This window comes from Festucalex cinctus, chromosome 1, assembly GCF_051991245.1.
Source record: "Festucalex cinctus isolate MCC-2025b chromosome 1, RoL_Fcin_1.0, whole genome shotgun sequence".
Classification (NCBI taxonomy): domain Eukaryota; kingdom Metazoa; phylum Chordata; class Actinopteri; order Syngnathiformes; family Syngnathidae; genus Festucalex; species Festucalex cinctus.
In genome coordinates, this window is record NC_135411.1 from 4,172,356 (window position 1) to 4,195,925 (window position 23,570).

The 23,570-nt window shown below is 40.0% G+C and overlaps 1 protein-coding gene across 1 annotated transcript; it reads left to right on the plus strand.

Annotated features, from left to right (window-relative positions):
* The first annotated feature begins 3,591 nt into the window (after positions 1-3,591).
* On the plus strand, positions 3,592-22,923 carry LOC144006362 (uncharacterized). The gene is made up of 3 exons (XM_077505170.1): positions 3,592-4,035; positions 9,770-11,067; positions 21,337-22,923. Exons 2-3 carry the CDS (start codon positions 10,033-10,035, stop codon positions 22,921-22,923), a joined length of 2,622 nt encoding a protein of 873 aa, XP_077361296.1. The 5' UTR covers positions 3,592-4,035; positions 9,770-10,032.
* Positions 22,924-23,570: the final 647 nt, after the last annotated feature.

Consider the following 23,570-nt stretch of genomic DNA (forward strand, 5'->3'; position numbering starts at 1 on the left):
AATATTTGGGGGGAAATAATACAATCATTGTATACACTATAAACAATTAGAACATAGAACACGCCAGGAAAGTTAAAACATACAAAAGCTAAACCAAATAAAATCAATAGTATAACTGAAAGAAAAGAAAATAGTTTGATACAAAATCATATAAATAAATGATAAGTTTGCAATAGTTATACGTTTTTACAGCTTTTGCACAGACAACCAGACAATGACAAAAAATAATTTCTCACGGGTACAAAAAAAAAATCAATAAAGGATTGTTTCTTATGTGTAAATTTAGACTTATGAATGTAAAACTTCGCTAGAATAATCATAAGATTTATCAAATGAAACTGTGTATCGACATTATTATCAAATTCAAATATACCAAAATAAGACATGCTTCCAAAGTAAGGAGAAATCTGGATAAATGTGGATTATAATGAATTGTGATAATGTACCCCAGAATTATTAGTAGCACAGTTTTTTTTTTTAAACATCCTTGCTGTTTTACCTCAGACTGTAAATCTGTAAATCCACCCAAGAGTCTCTGGTCTTTTTTTTTTTTTTTTTTGGACAGCGTGATTTATGGTGATTTAAATTTGTTAAAATCAAGAGGACTTCGGACATTTTCCAACTTGCCTTAAAGGCGTATAAATGATATGTTACATGACGTTTACAGGAGGAAACTTGTTTAATTCATTGTTTATGAAAGAATCACAACTGTTCAACAAATAATATTGGGTCCTTACGTGCACACATATGACAGAAAAGATGGCGCTTTCAAGCAGCAATGCCAGTTAAGTGGGGATTTTGGGAGGTTGTTGTGCTGTTAGACTAGCTCAGGGGTGTCAAAACTCAGTTTTGTTGCAGTCCTCAGGGTTTATCTCAGAGGGCTGTTATGACGGGGAAACCAAATGTTTATTCGTCTCACCGAACAAGATGGATTACTCGTTTTGAAATGAGAAGTCAAGGGTAAAAGTTTGGAATCAGAATCCTGCCAATACCTCGTAACTTCGGTGTGAATCTCCAAAAATATTTTTGAATGACTAAAAAATCACAGAAAAAGCTGTAAAAAAAAAAAAAAAAAATGCTTAGAAAAGACAGACATTTTTTTAAAGTATGATTTTACAGTGTTTCACCCACAAATTTTCAGAGGTTCAAAATGGTCACCAGCCAAGTTTCAAAAATGGCATTTTGGCATTGTTCTCCCGAGGCATTTATTTGTTTCCCGTTTTTGAAACCTGTAAACTCTGAACGTTCTCAAAACGTTGAAAAAATATTTCCAAACCTGAAAAGTGGGTTTGAATCTCCAAAAAGTATATAAAATCATTCAAAATGACAACCTTTTTTTTTTTTTTTTTTTTTTAACAGTTTCACCCACAAACTTTCAGAGATTCAAAACGGTCACCAGCCAAGTTTCAAAAATGGCATTTTGGCATTGTTTTCCCGAGGCATTGGTTGAAAGACTGAAAATGTTTTCAATGTTGTTTTGAAACTGCAATTGACCTTTCGCATTAGCTCCGCCCCCCTTAGTTACTGTTGCTCGTCCGTCAAGCTTGGTGACTCCGACAGCACAAGCAGTGACGGGAAGACTTACACCGGCGTGTATTTGTGATTTCTTTTGGAGCAATACCAGTGCAATATCCTCCAGATCGAGGCAAAAAGGTTTACAATATGCAGTGGAGGGTTATAGTCATAATATTAAATTAGCCAGCGAAGGGGAAACATACAGGACGCACGCTAAATCTGAGAAAACCCCATGACCTATACTTCAGATGCAACCAGCACAGCATTATGGACCAGTCGTGCTCTTGTACTGCCGGGTAAGTTTTCTTACTTATATTAGTCTAGTATTGTTAAAATATGAGGATTACTGTTAGGTCAGCAAGTTAGCTACACCTCGGTGTTTATAGCTAGCTAAACATTAGTGTTTGTTTTTTTTTTTCGTCTTTGAAAGCATCAGATCAGTCATTGTTATTCTTTGTCCATCATAAAAAAAATATTTATGTCACTCTAGCCATGGATGTAGTTCAGGTTATATGGCTGGTTGGGATACTCCGGAGACGGGTGTCCGTTCACAAAATGCTGCATGAAAAATGAAAACAAGATAAGCTCGGGGCACTTATTAGGACGCTTAAGTTTGCCAAACTTGACGAAGCTTTGTGTTAACGTTAGCTCGCAACATTTAGACGAATGCAAAAGCTAACAGAAGACATTAAACTAACATTAACCACTGACTGAACAAGCTTAACTTAGATGACAATGACATTCTAGTAATATATTTTATTCATTAATAGTAACTACAATAACTTTGATATCGTTTTGTTATTGCCCCGAAAGCAAACTACACTACAGCTAGCTAGTTAGCCCGATAGAGTTAGCATAGCTTACCTTAGCACAGTCCGATTTACATACTCCGTAGGCACACCGCTTCATCATTTTGGAGGTCCGGAGCTTGTTAATGGTTGTCACTCTTCTTCCGTAAAGTTTTATGGTGGTTAGCAGTCTCGTAAGCCATCAAATAAAATCAATCAGACTATGGACGTCATCGAGAGCTGAGTAAAGCTTGACGGACTATGCTTACATAGCAACGGTTGCTAAATGTGTGATTGGTCAATGCTCGTTTGGGGGGGCGGAGTTTGCGAAAGGTCAATTACGGATACAACTCACCTGACTTTTGGCAGCGATATTCGGCCGAGCAAGAAAAGAAAAAGTGTAGTCAATAGTGCATAGAATTTGCCGGCACTCGACTAGAACTTTTCCTGGCTCAAAGCTTTAAAAAAAAAAAAAAAAAGACCAGAGACTCTTGGGTGGATTTACAGATTTACAGTCTGAGGTAAAACAGCAAGGATGTTTAAAAAAAAAAACTGTGCTACTAATAATTCTGGGGTACATTATCACAATTCATTATAATCCACATTTATCCAGATTTCTCCTTACTTTGGAAGCATGTCTTATTTTGGTATATTTGAATTTGATAATAATGTCTATATACAGTTTCATTTGATAAATCTTATGATTATTCTAGCGAAGTTTTACATTCATAAGTCTAAATTTACACATAAGAAACAATCCTTTATTGATTTTTTTTTTGTATCCATGAGAAATTATTTTTTGTCATTGTCTGGTTGTCTGTGTCCAAAAGCTATAAAAACATATAACTATTGCAAACTTATCATTTATTTATATGATTTTGTATCAAACTATTTTCTTTTCTTTCAGTTATACTATTGATTTTATTTGGTTTAGCTTTTGTATGTTTTAACTTTCCTGGCGTGTTCTATGTTCTAATTGTTTATAGTGTATACAATGATTGTATTATTTCCCCCCCAATAGTTTGTATACTGATTGAGTGAATAGAGATTTAAAAAAAATAAAAACTAAACTGGGCTACTCGTATGTACAGGAAGTAAACATGTTTCTTCTTATTCGTCCAGTGCAGTTTAAAGGTCTATTTATTTTTCTTATCCAAATGAATCTAGAATTAAACGTATAATTTTATGAGCTTTTTTAAATAATTTTTTTTAAGTAAAATTAAATATTAACATTTTCGTGACATGAGATTTGTCCAACTGTAATTGCCGTAGATTTCACGTGGTAGCAGAAGAGCGACTCCATTCCAGGCACGACGCGTTTACGTTCGGCTTCACGATAAAAATAATTCAACACGAATTCGTACGGAACGAACTGACACATCGACACTTTGCCCCGTCACTACTTCATTGAAGTCAAACATAATTGCTACGTTTCGTGTCTGGTTCAATCGTATCTCTCGGCCCTCTTTATTTTGCCTTAGCTTAGCTTAGCTTAGCTTAGCTTAGCTTAGCTTGCTAGGCGCCAAAAAACGAGACGCGTTTGCTTTCGACAAATTGGCTCAGCAGACGTCAATCGTGAACGTAAAGTGTCGTGAATATCGTGTGAAGATGTTCACAATGGCGAAAGTCAAGTACGAAGAGGAGCTTTGTGGAGCACAGGAGGACAACGAGCGACAACGTCAACTGCTGGACGCCGTTTAAAAGCAGCCTCGAGTTGTGTTGAACAGAGCAGGTTTGTCACTTGTTTCATCGACACTTTTCAACCATATGTACGTTTTTATTTCTGTAATGACTCTTCACCGGGGCACTTTGTTACGATACACAGTTTTTTTTCTTCAGTCGGTTTGGTACATTTCTCAGTCGATGAGAATTGGATTTAGCAGAGCTACAGCTGAGGTAAAGCTAGCCGCCTTTTCTTTTTACGCGGTCAAGTCAGCCGCCTTTTCTTTTTACGCGGTCAAGTCAGCCGCCTTTTCTTTTACGCGGTCAAGTCAGCCGCACTTCATTTTTTCTGTTCGCCCTTTTCTAGGATTTACGGTAGTGTGCTCGAAGAGACGCTGGCGCGGAGAATGTGACCGAGAACAACATTGGGTTTTCAAAATAAAAGATCGGTTTTCAAAAATAAAATTGAATTCAAACGAAGTTTAAAGTATGCTTGGTTTTATTATTATTATTATTATTATTATTATTATTATTATTATTATTATTATTATTAACAGTTTAAAAGCTGTTTCACAATAACAGTATCAATTCAAATTTCACTGGGAATGCACTCTTGTGGGGTGATATTGAGCAATAACATTGATATGTACAGTATGAAGTTAACGGTAATTTAAAATGAAGGAAAGGTTGAAATTGAGAAGAAAATAGGTGTGTGTCATCGAGCAGACATGCCACTTTGAGGCAGAACTAATTTGGGGTCAATAGGTCATATGACCTAGAAGCTATTAAGCAGAAAATAAGTGGAAGTCTAAAATGAAAAAATAAAATAAAAGGTGTGCATCATCTATCAGACATGGCACTATGATGCAGCATTGGTTTGGGGTCAATAGGTCACATGGCCTGGAAGCTATTGAGCTAAGAAGCTGAAATTTACAGATACTGAGGGAAAAAAATTGTTAAAAATAAGCGGAGGCCTTTTTTTTTTTTTTTTTTTTAAGGCTGTATGCACATGAATATATACAATTTTCTCTTGTTTCCTACAATATTAGTTGCTTATGTCATGTTGATCAAAATGTATGCTGTGTTGACCCTAGTCTCACACCTTGACTCCGCAACATTTTTGCATTATTTTTTTTTGCATATTTATTTTTTTTCACAATGAAAAATGGTTGAACAAGTTACAATACGTCAACCATATTTCTATATATTCCCAGTAGACTTTTTTTTTGGGGGGGGGGCAAATGTTAACTTTTAATAATCAAAAATCAATTCAACCAACGAGCAGGTTGTTTTCTGAAATTTGTGTTTTCATCTCTAATATTCTAATATAAATTATGGTGAAAACAGTGCCTCTGGATTGGCAGACCGGGGTGGTGTTCCCCCTTTTTAAGAAGGGGGACCGGAGGGTGTGTTCCAACTATAGAGGGATCACACTCCTCAGCCTCCCTGGTAAGGTCTATTCAGGGGTGCTGGAGAGGAGGGTCCCTCGGGAAGTCGAATCTCGGATTCAGGAGGAGCGGTGCGGTTTTCGTCCTGGCCGTGGAACAGTGGACCAGCTCTACACCCTCAGCAGGATCCTTGAGGGTGCGTGGGAGTTCGCTCAACCAGTCCACATGTGTTTTGTGGATTTGGAGAAGGTGTTCGACCGTGTCCCTCGGGGAGTCCTGTGGGAGGTGCTTCGGGAGTACGGGGTACCGGGCCCCCTGATACGGGCGGTTCGGTCCCTGTTTAGTCCGCATTGCCGGCAGTAAGTCGGATTCGTTTCCGGTGAGGGTTGGACTCCGCCAAGGTTGCCCTTTGTCACAGATTCTGTTCATAATTTTTATGGACAGAATTTCTAGGCGCAGCCGAGGCGTGGAGGGGATCCGGTTTGGTGGCCTCAGCATTGCATCTCTGCTCTTTGCAGATGATGTGGTGCTGTTGGCTTCTTCAGGCTGGGATCTCCAACTCTCACTGGAGCGGTTCGCAGCCGAGTGTGAAGCGGTTGGGATGAGGATCCGCACCTCCAAATCCGAGACCATGGTCCTCAATCGGAAAAGGGTGGCGTGCCCTCTCCGGGTCGGGGATGAGATCCTCCCCCAAGTGGAGGAGTTCAAGTATCTTGGGGTCTTGTTTACGAGTGAGGGTAGGATGGAACGGGAGATCGGCAGGTGGATCGGTGCAGTGTCTGAGGGTGATGCAGACTCTGTATTGGTCCGTCGTGGTGACGAAAGACCTGAGCCAAAAGGAGAAGCTCTCGATTTACCAGTCGACCTACGTTCCGACCCTCACTTATGGTCTTGAGCTGTGGGTCGTGACCAGTGGCGTTCCTAAGCAACTTGGCACCCTAGGCAGGATTTCTGGTAGTGCCCCCCCTCCCAGAGCGTGCACAACTTATTAGACCAACCACAAACACGACCCCCACTCAAATTATTAGACAAACCACAAAATATTTACATTTAGAGCACTTCCCACAGTTATTTTATACTTAATGGTAGAACCGTACGTCACAGTGGTATTTTCGCTGTAGAGGAAGAAAATAACGTGGAAAAAATGCTGCTGAAAAGTCAACTTACTGTAGGTTTGGCAACACAAGATGGCCGCCGCCAGCTTCACTTTTCGCTACAGCATGAGCAGCCCAGTTAATTTATGACGTCCGTGCTGTATCAGCCTGCACATCCACCTGAGAATCTGACCGTGATCAGTTTTTTTTTCCTTTTTTTTATTATTTTATTTTATTTATTTATTTATTTATTTATTTTTTAAGGTTTGAGCCAGGACAGCTTACTAGCATTTTCATTTCATTTTCTTAACTAAAGAGCCAGACCTGTCACCAGAAAGAGAGTGCAGGGGGGGCATTACCTTTTTTGGGGGAGCACACTTCATCAACCTAAATCTAATGTTGTTCAGGTTGAACAGTGGCATTGTGACAACTGCAAAAGCGGCGGAATGACTGTGACCCAGCCCCTTCTATCTGAGATTAGCTAGCAGTTGCCTTCATTTGCTTTTTGGATTTAGGGCTGTACGATATGGATAAAATTTCGGATCATTTTTGCCAGACATCTTTATTCTTTGGTCTTTGACTCAGCATGAAACTTCGCATCATTTCAGTGTTTTATGGTGCCTTCTGCATTTTGTGTTATTTTATTTATAGTTATATTTACTTATTCACTTCCCTACATCTTATATATTTTTTTTATTTTTTATTTTTGCTTTTATACTTACCTACTTATATTTACTATAATTAATTTTATTTTGTGTTATTTTCTTTCACTTGTGTCCACTGCGAGACTGATTTCTATTCCATGCACTTTGTATGCAGCAATGGATGTTTTAAAGTGCTTTATAAAAAAAAGATTGAGTTGAGATATGTCGATAATATACAGAAACGACATATGGGTTCAGTGAAAAATATCAATCCATAAGGATGTGTAAAGTGCTGTTTATTATTATTATTATTATTATTATTATTATTATAACTTAGTGACAGTCATCAACCGTGACAAACTTGGCAAAAAAAGAAAAGAAAAGAGAATTCAACTTACATTGTACTGCAACTATGCTTTAGTGATAAATAATTTTATGCTCCAAAGTATTTGTTGTGTATGTGCGACTGCGTGGGTCTGTTAACCGCATACTGTGTATTGCTACAATTTGTCCGTGCTGTGTGGCTTGACTAATCAAAACAAAAGTTTGCCACTCACTTGTGAACGTTGTTTAGTGGACCAGTGAACGCAGGATTCCCAACCATGTCAACTGTGTCATCCTGGATCGAGGTTTGGCGTTTGCTCACTGCTCAGTCATTGGGTCAGTGCCGGCCGGCGAACGTGCACCACTATCTAACGCGGAAGTAGATTTGGCTAATGCGCGTCTCCGGAGCACGCGTCACCCCCCCCAATCCCGATTACCATTGGCTAGCCGTAGATGTCAATCAAAGCCAAATTTGAAAGGATGTATGTGGTTGGCTGGCAAGCCATGCTTTACTTGAACAGAAGGCGCACGTTTACGTGACTGATAAAAGTAAAAAAAATGAATAAATTCTCCTTTCCCTGTCGTCCTTTTGCTCACGAGCGCCCCTAGCATCTGCCTAATCTGCCTAATGGCAGGAGCGCCACTGGTCGTGACCAAAAGAACGAGATCCCGGATACAAGCGGCCGAAATGAGTTTCCTCCGCAGGGTGTCCGGGCTCTCCCTTAGAGATAGGGTGAGAAGCTCGGTCATCCGGGAGGGACTCGGAGTCTGCTCCTCCGCGTTGAGAGGAGCCAGCTGAGGTGGCTCGGGCATCTGGTTCGGATGCCTCCTGGACGCCTCCCTGGGGAGGTCTTCCGGGCATGTCCCACCGGCGGGAGGCCCCGGGGACGACCCAGGACACGCTGGAGAGACTATGTCTCCCGGCTGGCCTGGGAACGCCTTGGGATCCCGCCGGAGGAGCTGGTTGAAGTGGCTGGGGAGAGGGAGGTCTGGGTTTCCCTCCTAAAGCTGCCGCCCCCGCGACCTGACCTCGGATAAGCGGAGGAAGATGGATGGATGGATGGATGAATTTATGGTGAATTCTAGGGCTGGGTATCGATTCAAATTTCCAGGATCGATTCGATTCGATTAATGATTCACAACGATTTTTGATTCATTTGAGGAATTCATGCAGCACCTATTTTAGACAGTCAAAAGTACCAGTGCTGCAAATAGTAGAAACTTCTTGCTGTAATTTAATGCATTAGTAAAAATATTAATATTTACATTAAGAATTGAATCAATTGCAGTTACATTAATACTGTTTTATTTAACATGGCCTTATAAAAACAATAAATGATTAAATCAATTACAACCACAGTACAGGCTATGTTAAAAAAAAAAAAAAAAGTAACAAAAAACACTGACACTCATTCACATTGTTTTTTGTGCAAATGTTCCAATGGTGGTTGAGGGGATGGGGTGGGTGGGGAGATGATCGATACTGGCTTCCACCGTGTAAGTGACACGGGCTCGGAAGCATTTGTTTGTGTGTGTTGAATGTGTTGTGTGTGTGTGTGTGTGTGTTGGGGGCGGGGTCGATATATCTATACATGGCTTTATGTATCGATATTGGGATATGAAAAGGCGTATCTATACGGTATCGATATATCAATATTTTGAACCCAGCTCAAGTTAATTCAATTGAAATAGAAAGGGCGTATGAAAACAAATTCCTTGTAGTAGTTATTGATGATAAATTATTTTGGAAGCCACACATAGAAAATGTTAAAAGGAAAATGTGAAAAATCATAGGGATACTCTATAAAACTAAGGATGTCCTGAACATGAACTCATTATATACATTATACAGTTCATTATTCTTACAATATCTGACCTATTGTGTGAAAATCTGGGCAAATGCAAATAAAACAAACACCAACTGTATTCAAATTGCAAAAGAGAGCTATAAGAATTATTAATTAATCAAAATATACTGAATCAACACATCCATTATTTATTAAATATAATGAAATTTTATGACTTGGTTGAGTTTAAATTAGCACCAAATTAGACACAGTCCTTTTGATATAAGGGGTGCACATGTCTATAAAAAAAAAAAAAACAAGAACAAATATTAAGCAAAGGTGTGTATCTGTTAGGTGTTAATTTGTGGAATCATTTGGGAATTGCCCTGAAAGGATGTGACTCACTTGTTGAGTTTAAAAAAAAATGTTTAAAAGTTTAAAAAAAATACTTGTGTATAGATTTGTTATTCATTCACTCATGTGGCCCATGTGATAAACTTCAATATAAAATACATAACATCACAATAAATTAACTTTACCAAACCATGTGTATCTTGTGTCTCGCAGATGTCGGTGAAAAATATATTTTTCCTGAGCGGCAGGAGCCAGAGTTCCCTGGCGTGAAACAGGAGGAGGACTTGGAGCCTCTGCAAGTTAAAGAAGAGCAGCAGCAACAGCCTCCCAACATAAAAAAAGAGGAGCAGCTGCCACCATACATTGAAGAGGAGGAGCACTTCACAGGGTTGCCCGTGACTGGTGTCCATTTGAAGACTGAAGATGAACGTCAATATGAAGAGAACAAAGGGGCGGAGTCTCCAAGCAGACAACAAATGACAAATGATGACAGCCGGTTAGCTCTTATGTCAGATGGTGAAGACGCGTCACACGCTGCTCACACTGCTGACGATGAACAGTGTGACGATGATGTGACATGTCACACTGATGGCAAACGGTGGAAATCTTCTCAGTGTGGAAAAACCTTTGGTTCCAAGTTTCAATTGAGAAGACACGCGATGGGCCACACTGGTCATAAACCCTTTGCTTGCACAGTTTGTGGTCGAAGTTTCTCTAGGAAGGAAACTTTAACAACGCACACGCGAACCCACACCGGAGAGAAGCCTTTTGCTTGCTCAGTTTGTGGTCAAAATTTTGCTCAGAGGGAACACTTAAAAACACACACAAGAACCCACACTGGAGAGAAGCCCTTTGCTTGCTCAGTTTGTGGTCAAAATTTTTCTTCCAAGGGATACTTAAAAAGACACACAAGAACCCACACTGGAGAGAAGCCTTTTGCTTGCTCAGTTTGTGGTCAAAATTTTGCTCAGAGGGTACACTTAAAAACACACACAAGAACCCACACTGGAGAGAAGCCCTTTGCTTGCTCAGTTTGTGGTCAAAATTTTTCTTCCAAGGGATACTTAAAAAGACACACAAGAACCCACACTGGAGAGAAGCCTTTTGCTTGCTCAGTTTGTGGTCGAAAATTTGCTCACAAGGTTCACTTAAAAACACACACAAGAACCCACACTGGAGAGAAGCCCTTTGCTTGCTCAGTTTGTGGTCGAAGTTTCTCTCAGAGGGGAAGTTTAACAACGCACACGCGAATCCACACGGGAGAGAAGCACTTTGCTTGCACAATTTGTGGTCGAAAATTTGCTCAGAGGGTACACTTAAAAAGACACACAAGAACCCACACTGGAGAGAAGCCCTTTGCTTGCTCAGTTTGTGGTCGAAAATTTACTGTTAATGAAACGTTAAAAAGACACACAAAGACCCACACTGATGAGAAACCATTTTCTTGCTCAGTTTGTGGTCAAAGATTCCCAACAAAGGGCAACGCTGAGAGGCACAAGTGTGCTGGTGAGAAAAGCGGTTGATGAATGAAGCTTGATATGATCTCATTTAGGAATTGACGTTTAAAATGGTGCAGAAATTTCTACCGCGAAATGAATGAATGATTGATCTGTGTACTTGTATTGTGTGTTGTACGTGTCTATTTTGAAAATGAATTTGTTTTGAAAACGTAACATCAACCTGAGAAGTGGCTGCAGATTCTAACTGACGGCTATAATCTGTCATCTGTACATGTAAATGTCCGTTCATATGTAGTTTGCCTTATATACATATTAAAAGGCTGTTGTTGAACACATTATTTTAGGTTAATTAATTATGCACAAATTAGTGTGTCAAAAAAATAACGCAACTGATCGCGAGTCAATGCAAAATTTGGCCCATTGAGGTACACAGAGTAGACTGCAGGGGGCACCACTACAGAGTAGCACGAGCACACCGACCTGTATATATGACTGGATAGCAGATAGCCCTTACACGCCCGTGCAAGCCGTTGAAGCGACAGGGCGGCCATCTTGCTCCTACCATCTCGTCAGTGGGTGGACGGTATGTCCACTTTGAGGACCCCTTTTTTTTTTAAATCACTCAGTTCCATGGACAGCATGATTTATGGTGATTTAAATTCGTTAAAAACAAGAGGACTTCGGACATTTTCCAACTTGCCTTAAGGGCGTATAAATGATATGTTACATGACGTTTACAGGAGGAAACTTGTTTAATTCATTGTTTATGAAAGAATCACAACTGTTCAACAAATAATATTGGGTCCTTACGTGCACACATATGACAGAAAAGATGGCGCTTTCAAGCAGCAATGCCAGTTAAGTGGGGATTTTGGGAGGTTGTTGTGCTGTTAGACTAGCTCAGGGGTGTCAAAACTCAGTTTTGTTGCAGTCCTCAGGGTTTATCTCAGAGGGCTGTTATGACGGGGAAACCAAATGTTTATTCGTCTCACCGAACAAGATGGATTACTCGTTTTGAAATGAGAAGTCAAGGGTAAAAGTTTGGAATCAGAATCCTGCCAATACCTCGTAACTTCGGTTTGAATCTCCGAAAACATTTTTGAATGACTGAAAAAATGTTTAGAATCTCCCCAAAAAATTTTGAATGACTAAAAAAATCACAGAAAAAGCTGTAAAAAAAAAAAAAAAAAATGCTTAGAAAAGACAGACATTTTTTTAAAGTATGATTTTACAGTGTTTCACCCACAAATTTTCAGAGGTTCAAAATGGTCACCAGCCAAGTTTCAAAAATGGCGTTTTGGCATTGTTCTCCCGAGGCATTTATTTGTTTCCCGTTTTTGAAACCTGTAAACTCTGAACGTTCTCAAAACGTTGAAAAAATATTTCCAAACCTGAAAAGTGGGTTTGAATCTGCAAAAAGTATATAAAATCATTCAAAATGACAACCTTTTTTTTTTTTTTTACAGTTTCACCCACAAACTTTCAGAGATTCAAAACGGTCACCAGCCAAGTTTCAAAAATGGCATTTTGGCATTGTTTTCCCGAGGCATTGGTTGAAAGACTGAAAATGTTTTCAATGTTGTTTTGAAACTGCAATTGACCTTTCGCATTAGCTCCGCCCCCCTTAGTTACTGTTGCTAGTCCGTCAAGCTTGGTGCCTCCGACAGCACAAGCCGTGACGGGAAGACTTACACCGGCGTGTATTAGTGATTTCTTTTGGAGCAATAGCAGTGCAATATCCTCCAGATCGAGGCAAAAAGGTTTACAATATGCAGTGGAGGGTTATAGTCATAATATGAAATTAGCCAGCGAAGGGGAAACATACGCTAAATCTGAGAAAACCCCATGACCTATACTTCAGATGCAACCAGCACAGCATTATGGACCAGTCGTGCTCTTGTACTGCCGGGTAAGTTTTCTTACTTATATTAGTCTAGTATTGTTAAAATATGAGGATTACTGTTAGGTCAGCAAGTTAGCTACACCTCGGTGTTTATAGCTAGCTAAACATTAGTGTTTTTTTTTTTTTTTCGTCTTTGAAAGCATCAGATCAGTCATTGTTATTCTTTGTCCATCATAAAAAAAATATTTATGTCACCCTAGCCATGGATGTAGTTAAGGTTATATGGCTGGTTGGGATACTCCGGAGACGGGTGTCCGTTCACAAAATGCTGCATGAAAAATGAAAACAAGATAAGCTCGGGGCACTTATTAGGACGCTTAAGTTTGCCAAACTTGACGAAGCTTTGCGTTAACGTTAGCTCGCAACATTTAGATGAATGCAAAAGCTAACAGAAGACATTAAACTAACATTAACCACTGACTGAACAAGCTTAACTTAGATGGCAATGACATTCTAGTAATATATTTTATTCATTAATAGTAACTACAATAACTTTGATATCGTTTTGTTATTGCCCCGAAAGCAAACTACACTACAGCTAGCTAGTTAGCCCGATAGAGTTAGCATAGTCTTACCTTATAGCACAGTCCGATTTACATACTCCGTAGGCACACCGCTTCATCATTTTGGAGGTCCGGAGCTTGTTAATGGTTGTCACTCTTCTTCCGTAAAGTTTTATGGTGGTTAGCAGTCTCGTAAGCCATCAAATAAAATCAATCAGACTATGGACGTCATCGAGAGCTGAGTTAAGCTTGACGGACTATGCTTACATAGCAACGGTTGCTAAATGTGTGATTGGTCAATGCTCGTTTGGGGGGGCGGAGTTTGCGAAAGGTCAATTACGGATACAACTCACCTGACTTTTGGCAGCGATATTCGGCCGAGCAAGAAAAGAAAAAGTGTAGTCAATAGTGCATAGAATTTGCCGGCCGGCACTCGACTGGAACTTTTCCTGGCTCAAAGCTTTAAAAAAAAAAAAAAAGAAAGAAAAAGACCAGAGACTCTTTGGTGGATTTACAGATTTACAGTCTGAGGTAAAACAGCAAGGATGTTTAAAAAAAAACTGTGCTACTAATAATTCTGGGGTACATTATCACAATTCATTATAATCCACATTTATCCAGATTTCTCCTTACTTTGGAAGCATGTCTTATTTTGGTATATTTGAATTTGATAATAATGTCTATACACAGTTTCATTTGATAAATCTTATGATTATTCTAGTGAAGTTTTACATTCATAAGTCTTAATTTACACGTAAGAAACAATCCTTTATTGATTTTTTTTTGTATCCATGAGAAATTATTTTTTGTCATTGTCTGGTTGTCTGTGTCCAAAAGCTGTAAAAACATATAACTATTGCAATCTTATCATTTATTTATATGATTTTGTATCAAACTATTTTCTTTTCTTTCAGTTATACTATTGATTTTATTTGGTTTAGCTTTTGTATGTTTTAACTTTCCTGGCGTGTTCTATGTTCTAATTGTTTATAGTGTATACAATGATTGTATTATTTCCCCCCCCCCAATATTTTGTATACTGATTGAGTGAATAGAGATTTAAAAAAATAAAAACTAAACTGGGCTACTCGTATGTACAGGAAGTAAACATGTTTCTTCTTGTTCGTCCGAGTGCAGTTTAAAGGTTTATTTATTTTTATTATCCAAATGAATCTAGAATTAAACGTATAATTTTATGAGCTTTTTTTAAATTATTTTTTTAAGTAAAATTAAATATTAGCATTTTCGTGACATGAGATTTGTCCAACTGTAATTGCCGTAGATTTCACGTGGTAGCAGAAGAGCGACTCCATTCCAGGCACGACGCGTTTACGCTCGGCTTCACGATAAAAATAATTCAACACGAATTCGTACGGAACGAACTGACACATCGACACTTTGCCCCGTCACTACTTTATTCAAGTCAAACATAATTGCTACGTTTCGTGTCTGGTTCATTCGTATCTCTCGGCCCTCTTTATTTTTTCTTGGTTTAGCTTAGCTTAGCTTAGTTTAGCTTAGTTTAGCTTAGCTTAGCTTAGCTTAGCTTGCTAGGCGCCAAAAAACGAGACGCGTTTGCTATCGCCAAATTGGCTCAGCAGACGTCAATCGTGAGCGTAAAGTGTCGTGAATATCGTGTGAAGATGTTCACAATGGCGAAAGTCAAGTACGAAGAGGAGCTTTGTGGAGCACAGGAGGACAACGAGCGACAACGTCAACTGCTGGACGCCGTTTACAAGCAGCCTCGAGTTGTGTTGAACAGAGCAGGTTTGTCACTTGTTTCATCGACACTTTTCAACCATATGTCCGAATTTATTTTGAAAGGAATCTTCACCGGGGCACTTTGTTACGATACACAGTTTTTTTCTTCAGTCGGTTTGGTACATTTCTCAGTCGATACGAACTGGATTTAGCAGAGCTACAACTGAGGCAAAGCTAGCCGCCTTTTCTTTTTACGCAGTCAAGTCAGCCGCCTTTTCTTTTTACGCGGTCAAGTCAGCCGCTCTTCATTTTTTCTGTTCGCCCTTTTCTAGGATTTACGGTAGTGTGCTCGAAGAGACGCTGGCGCGGAGAATGTGACCGAGAACAACATTGGGTTTTCAAAATAAAAGATCGGTTTTCAAAAATAAAATTGAATTCAAACGCAGTTTAAAGTATGCTTGGTTTTATTATTATTATTATTATTATTATTATTATTATTATTATTATTATTAACAGTTTAAAAAATGTTTCACAATTTAATTTAACCAATTTAAATTTCACTGGGAATGCACTCTTGTGGGGTGATATTGAGCAATAACATTGATATGTACAATATTAAGTCAACGGTAATTTAAAATGAAGGAAATGTTGAAATTGAGAAAAAAATGTGTGTGTCATCGAGCAGACATGCCACTTTGAGGCAGAACTAATTTGGGGTCAATAGGTCATATGACCTAGAAGCTATTAAGCAGAAAATAAGTGGAAGTCTAAAATGAAAACAAAAATAAAATAAAAGGTGGGCATCATCTATCAGACATGGCACTATGATGCAGCATTGGTTGGGGTCAATAGGTCACATGGCCTGGAACCTATTGAGCTAAGAAGCTGAAATTTACAGATAATGAGAAAAAAAATTGTTAAAAATAAGCGGAGGTCTTTTTTGAATATGTACAATTTTCTCTTGTTTCCTACAATATTAGTGCTGATGTCATGTTGATCAAAATGTATGCTGTGTTGACCCTCGTCTCACACCTTGACTCCGCAACATTTTTGCATTATTTTTTTTGCATATTTATTTTTTTGCACAATGAAAAATGGTTGAACAAGTTACAATACGTCAACCATATTTCTATATATTCCCAGTAGCCTTTTTTTTTTTTCGAGGCAAATGTTAACTTTTACTAATCAAAAATCAATTCAACCAATGAGCAACCCGTTTTCTGAAATTTGTGTTTTCATCTCTAATATTCTAATATAAATTATGGTGAAAACAGTGCCTCTGGATTGGCAGACCGGGGTGGTGGTCCCCCTTTTTAAGAAGGGGGACCGGAGGGTGTGTTCCAACTATAGAGGGATCACACTCCTCAACCTCCCTGGTAAGGTCTATTCAGGGGTGCTGGAGAGGAGGGTCCGTCGGGAGGTCGAATCTCGGATTCAGGAGGAGCGGTGCGGTTTTCGTCCTGGCCGTGGAACAGTGGACCAGCTCTACACCCTCAGCAGGATCCTTGAGAGTGCGTGGGAGTTCGCTCAACCAGTCCACATGTGTTTTGTGGATTTGGAGAAGGCGTTCGACCGTGTCACTCGGGGAGTCCTGTGGGGGGTGCTTCGGGAGTACGGGGTACCGGGCCCCCTGATACGGGCGGTTCGGTCCCTGTTTAGTCTGCATTGCCGGCAGTAAGTCGGATTCGTTTCCAGTGAGGGTTGGACTCCGCCAAGGTTGCCCTTTGTCACCGATTCTGTTCATAATTTTTATGGACAGAATTTCTAGGCGCAGCCGAGGCGTCGAGGGGTTCCGGTTTGGTGGCCTCAGCATTGCATCTCTGCTCTTTGCAGATGATGTGGTGCTGTTGGCTTCTTCAGGCTGGGATCTCCAACTCTCACTGGAGCGGTTCGCAGCCGAGTGTGAAGCGGTTGGGATGAGGATCCGCACCTCCAAATCCGAGACCATGGTCCTCAATCGGAAAAGGGTGGCGTGTCCTCTCCGGGTCGGGGATGAGATCCTCCCCCAAGTGGAGGAGTTCAAGTATCTTGGGGTCTTGTTCACGAGTGAGGGCATGATGGAACGGGAGATCGACAGGTGGATCGGTGCAGCGTCTGCAGTAATGCGGACTCTGTATTGGTCCGTCGTGGTGACGAAAGAGCTGAGCCAAAAGGAGAAGCTCTTGATTTACCAGTCGACCTACGTTCCGACCCTCACTTATGGTCACGAGCTGTGTGTCGTGACCAGTGGCGTTCCTAAGCAACTTGGTACCCTCGGCAGGATTTCTGGTAGTGCCCCTGCTCCCAGAGCGTGCACAACTTATTAGACCAAACACAAACACGACCCCTACTCAAATTATTAGACCAACCACAAAATATTGACATTTAGAGCATTTCCCACAGTTATACTTAATGGTAGAACCTACGTCACAGTGGTATTTTCGCTGTAGAGGAAGAAAATAACGTGGAAAAAATGCTGCTGAAAAGTCAACTTACTGTAGGTTTGGCAACACAAGATGGCCGCCGCCAGCTTCACTTTTCACTACAGCATGAGCAGCCCAGTTAATTTATGACGTCCGTGCTGTATCAGCCTGCACATCCACCTGAGAATCTGACCGTGATCAGTTTTTTTTTTTTTTTTTTTAAGGTTTGAGCCAGGACAGCTTACTAGCATTTTCATTTCATTTTCTTAACTAAAGAGCCAGACCTGTCACCAGAAAGAGAGTGCAGGGGGGGCATTACCTTTTTTGGGGGAGCACACTTCATCAACCTAAATCTAATGTTGTTCAGGTTGAACAGTGGCATTGTGACAACTGCAAAAGCGGCGGAATGACTGTGACCCAGCCCCTTCTATCTGAGATTAGCTAGCAGTTGCCTTCATTTGCTTTTTGGATTTAGGGCTGTACGATATGGATAAAATTTCGGATCATTTTTGCCAGACATCTTTATTCTTTGGTCTTTGACTCAGCATGAAACTTCGCATCATTTCAGTGTTTTATGGTGCCTTCTGTAATTTGTGTTATTTTATTTATAGTTATATTTACTTATTCACTTCCCTACATCTTATATATTTTTTTTATTTTTTTTTTGCTTTTATACTTACCTACTTATATTTACTATAATTAATTTTATTTTGTGTTATTTTCTTTCACTTGTGTCCACTGCAAGACTGATTTCTATTCCATGCACTTTGTATGCAGCAATGGATGTTTTAAAGTGCTTGATAAAAAAGATTGAGTTGAGATATGTCGATCATATACAGAAACGACATATGCGTTCAGTGAAAAATATCAATCCATTAGGATGTGTAAAGTGCTGTTTATTATTGTTATTATTATTATTGTTGTTGTTGTTGTTGTTGTTGTTGTTGTTATTATTATTATTATAACTTAGTGACAGTCATCAACCGTGACGAACTTGGCAATTAAAAAAAAAAAGAAAAGAGAATTCAACTTACATTGTACTGCAACTATGCTTTAGTGATAAATAATTTTATGCTCCAAAGTAGGGGTGTGAATTGCCTAGTACCTGACGATTCGATTCGTATCACGATTCACAGGTCACGATTCGATTCGATACCGATTAATCCCGATACGAATTTATAAGTCGATTCTTGCGATTTTTTTCCGTCAAATTTAGAAAATACTAATCAGTAAGCTTGTAGAGTGTAAGATTTATATGAAAATGTATTATTTATTTATCTGAAATTTCAGTCTTATAGAGGTTGTAATCTGTTTCATGTTTAAACAGCATTAAAATAAAATATTAAGGCTTAATGTTCCGTTCATATAACATTCTTCCATGCTCAAGGTGTGAATCCTAAAAAAAAAAAAAAAAAAAAAAATCGATTCTGCCGATTATTGAATCGATTCGAGAATCGCGCGATGTAGTATCGCGATATATCGCCGAATCGATTTTTTTTTAACACCCCTACTCCAAAGTATTTGTTGTGGATGTGTGACTGCGTGGGTCTGTTAACCGCATACTGTGTATTGCTACAATTTGTCCGTGCTGTGTGGCTTGACTAATCAAAACAAAAGTTTGCCACTCACTTGTGAACGTTGTTTCGTGGACCAGTGAACGCAGGATTCCCAACCATGTCAACTGTGTCATCCTGGATCGAGGTTTGGCGTTTGCTCACTGCTCAGTCATTGGGACAGTGCCGGCCGGCGAACGTGCACCACTATCTAACGCGGAAGTAGATTTGGCTAATGCGCGTCTCCGGAGCGCGCGTCACCCCCCCCCCAATCCCGATTACCATTGGCTAGCCGTAGATGTCAATCACAGCCAAATTTGAAAGGATGTATGTGGTTGGCTGGCAAGCCATGCTTTACTTGAACAGAAGGCGCACGTTTACGTGACTGATAAAAGTAAAAAAAAAAATCAATAAATTCTCCTTTCCCTGTCGTCCTTTTGCTCACGAGCGCCCCTAGCATCTGCCTAATCTGCCTAATGGCAGGAGCGCCACTGGTCGTGACCAAAAGAACGAGATCCCGGATACAAGCGGCCGAAATGAGTTTCCTCCGCAGGGTGTCCGGGCTCTCCCTTAGAGATAGGGTGAGAAGCTCGGTCATCCGGGAGGGACTCGGAGTCTGCTCCTCCGCGTTGAGAGGAGCCAGCTGAGGTGGCTCGGGCATCTGGTTCGGATGCCTCCTGGACGCCTCCCTGGGGAGGTCTTCCGGGCATGTCCCACCGGCGGGAGGCCCCGGGGACGACCAAGGACACGCTGGAGAGACTATGTCTCCCGGCTGGCCTGGGAATGCCTTTGGATCCCGCCGGATGAGCTGGTTGAAGTGGCTGGGGAGAGGGAGGTCTGGGTTTCCCTCCTAAAGCTGCCGCCCCCGCGACCTGACCTCGGATAAGCGGAGGAAGATGGATGGATGGATGGATGAATTTATGGTGAATTCTAGGGCTGGGTATCGATTCAAATTTCCAGGATCGATTCGATTCGATTAATGATTCACAACGATTTTTGATTCATTTGAGGAATTCATGCAGCACCTATTTTAGACAGTCAAAAGTACCAGTGGTGCAAATAGTAGAAACTTCTTGCTGTAATTTAATGCATTAGTAAAAATATTAATATTTACATTAAGAATTGAATCAATTGCAGTTACATTAATACTGTTTTATTTAACATGGCCTTATAAAAACAATAAATAATTAAATCAATTACAACCACAGTACAGGCTATGTTAAAAAAAAAAAAAAGTAACAAAAAACACTGACACTCATTCACAATGTTTTTTGTGCAAATGTTCCAATGGTGGTTGAGGGGATGGGGTGGGTGGGGAGATGATCAATACTGGCTTCCACCGTGTAAGTGACACGGGCTCGGAAGCATTTGTTTGTGTGTGTTGTGTGTGTGTGTGTGTGTGTGTTGGGGGCGGGGTCGATATATCTATACATGGCTTTATGTATCGATATTGGGATATGAAAAGGCGTATCTATACGATATCGATATATCAATATTTTGAACCCAGCCCGAGTTAATTCAATTGAAATAGAAAGGGCGTATGAAAACAAATTCCTTGTAGTAGTTATTGATGATAAATTATTTTGGAAGCCACACATAGAAAATGTTAAAAGGAAAATGTGAAAAATCATAGGGATACTCTATAAAACTAAGGATGTCCTGAACATGAACTCATTATATACATTATACAGTTCATTATTCTTACAATATCTGACCTATTGTGTGAAAATCTGGACAAATGCAAATAAAACAAACACCAACTCTGTATTCAAATTGCAAAAGAGAGCTATAAGGATTATTAATTAATCAAAATATACTGAATCAACACATCCATTATTTATTCAATACAATGAAATTTTATGACTTGGTTGAGTTTAAATTAGCACCAAATTAGACACAGTCCTTATGATATAAGGGGTGCACATGTCTATAAAAAAAACAAAAAACAAGAACAAATATTAAGCAAAGGTGTGTATCTGTTAGGTGTTAATTTGTGGAATCATTTGGGAATTGCCCTGAAAGGATGTGACTCACTTGTTGAGTTTAAAAAAAAATGTTTAAAAGTTTAAAAAAAAATACTTGTGTATAGATTTGTTATTCATTCACTCATGTGGCCCATGTGATAAACTTCAATGTAAAATACATAACATCACAATAAATTAACTTTACTAAACCATGTGTATCTTGTGTCTCGCAGATGAAAAATATAAAAATATATTTTTCCTGAGCGGCAGGAGCCAGAGTTCCCTGGCGTGAAACAGGAGGAGGACTTGGAGCCTCTGCAAGTTAAAGAAGAGCAGCGGCAACAGCCTCCCAACATCAAAAAAGAGGAGCAGCTGCCACCATACATTGAAGAGGAGGAGCACTTCACAGAGTTGCCCGTGACTGGTGTCCATTTGAAGACTGAAGATGAACGTCAATATGAAGAGAACAAAGGGGCGGAGTCTCCAAGCAGACAACAAATGACAAATGATGACAGCCGGTTAGCTCTTATGTCAGATGGTGAAGACGCGTCACACGCTGCTCACACTGCTGACGATGAACAGTGTGACGATGATGTGACATGTCACACTGATGGCAAACGGTGGAAATGTTCTCAGTGTGGAAAAACCTTTGGTTCCAAATCTAATTTGAGAAGACACGCGATGGGCCACACTGGTCATAAACCCTTTGCTTGCACAGTTTGTGGTCGAAGTTTCTCTAGGAAGGAAACTTTAACAACGCACACGCAAACCCACACGGGAGAGAAGCCTTTTGCTTGCACAATTTGTGGTCGAAAATTTGCTCAGAGGGGACACTTAAAAATACACACAATAATCCACACTGGAGAGAAGCCCTTTGCTTGCTCAGTTTGTGGTCAAATTTTTTCTTCCAAGGGATCCTTACAAACACACACAAGAACCCACACTGGAGAGAAGCCCTTTGCTTGCTCAGTTTGTGGTCAAAGTTTTTCTTCCAAGGGATACTTAAAAATACATACAAGAACCCACACTGGAGAGAAGCCTTTTGCTTGCTCAGTTTGTGGTCAAAGTTTTGCTCTCAAGGTACACTTAAAAATCCACACACGAACCCACACTGGAGAGAAGCCCTTTGCTTGCTCAGTTTGTGGTCAAAATTTTGCTCAGAGGGAACACTTAAAAACACACACAAGAACCCACACTGGAGAGAAGCCTTTTGCTTGCTCAGTTTGTGGTCGAATTTTCTCTCAGAAGAGATCCTTAAAAATCCACACACGAACCCACACTGGAGAGAAGCCTTTTGCTTGCTCAGTTTGTGGTCAAAATTTTGCTCAGAGGGTACACTTAAAAACACACACAAGAACCCACACTGGAGAGAAGCCTTTTGCTTGCTCAGTTTGTGGTCAAAATTTTGCTCAGAGGGTACACTTAAAAATACACACAAGAACCCACACTGGAGAGAAGCCCTTTGCCTGCTCAGTTTGTGGTAAGAAATTTCGTGAAAAGGAAAAATTAAAAAGACACACAAGAACCCACACTGGAGAGAAGCCCTTTGCTTGCTCGGTCTGTGGTAAGAAATTTCCTGAAAAGGAAAAATTAAAAATACACACAAGAACCCACACTGGAGAGAAGCTCTTTGCTTGCTTGGTTTGTGGTCAAAATTTTTCTTCCAAGGGATACTTAAAAATCCACACAAGAGCCCACACTGGAGAGAAGCCTTTTGATTGCTCAGTTTGTGGTCAAAATTTTTCTTCCAAGGGATACTTAAAAATACACACAAGAACCCACACTGGAGAGAAGCCTTTTGCTTGCTCAGTTTGTGGTCAAAGATTCCCAACAAAGGGCAACGCTGAGAGGCACAAGTGTGCTGGTGAGAAAAGCGGTTGATGAATGAAGCTTGATATGATCTCATTTAGGAATTGACATTTAAAATGGTGCAGAAATTTCTACCGCTAAATGAATGATTGATCTGTGTACTTGTATCGTGTGTTGTGTCTTAGCCTATTTTGAAATTGAGTTTGTTTTGAAAACGTAACATCAACCTGACAAGTGGCTGCAGATTATAACTGACGGCTATAATCTGTCATGTTGACATGTAAATGTCCGTTCATATGTAGTTTGCCTTATATACATATTAAAAGGCTGTTGTTGAACACATTATTTTAGGTTAATTAATTATGCACAAATTAGTGTGTCCAAAAAATAACGCAACTGATCGCGAGTCTGATTGCAGACCGCAGACTGGGAACGGAACGCCCACGGAACGGAACGCCCCTATGCTCTTGATTGACGGAAAGTGACGCTGCTGTCGTGATCCAGTAGTGTTGTTCTCAACTTCTCTGCAGCGAGCGGTCGCCACGAGAACTACGAAATGAAATCATTCCATCCATTATCACAACCTCTTAGTTCTCAAAAAGTTCCCGGGGACGACACAAAATAATTTGTAAAATGACGAGTCGGGAGCAGAAAGTAAGTGGACATGTATTTTATTTAATGAACATTAGCACATAGGTCGCTAAAGAAAAGTTCGTTTC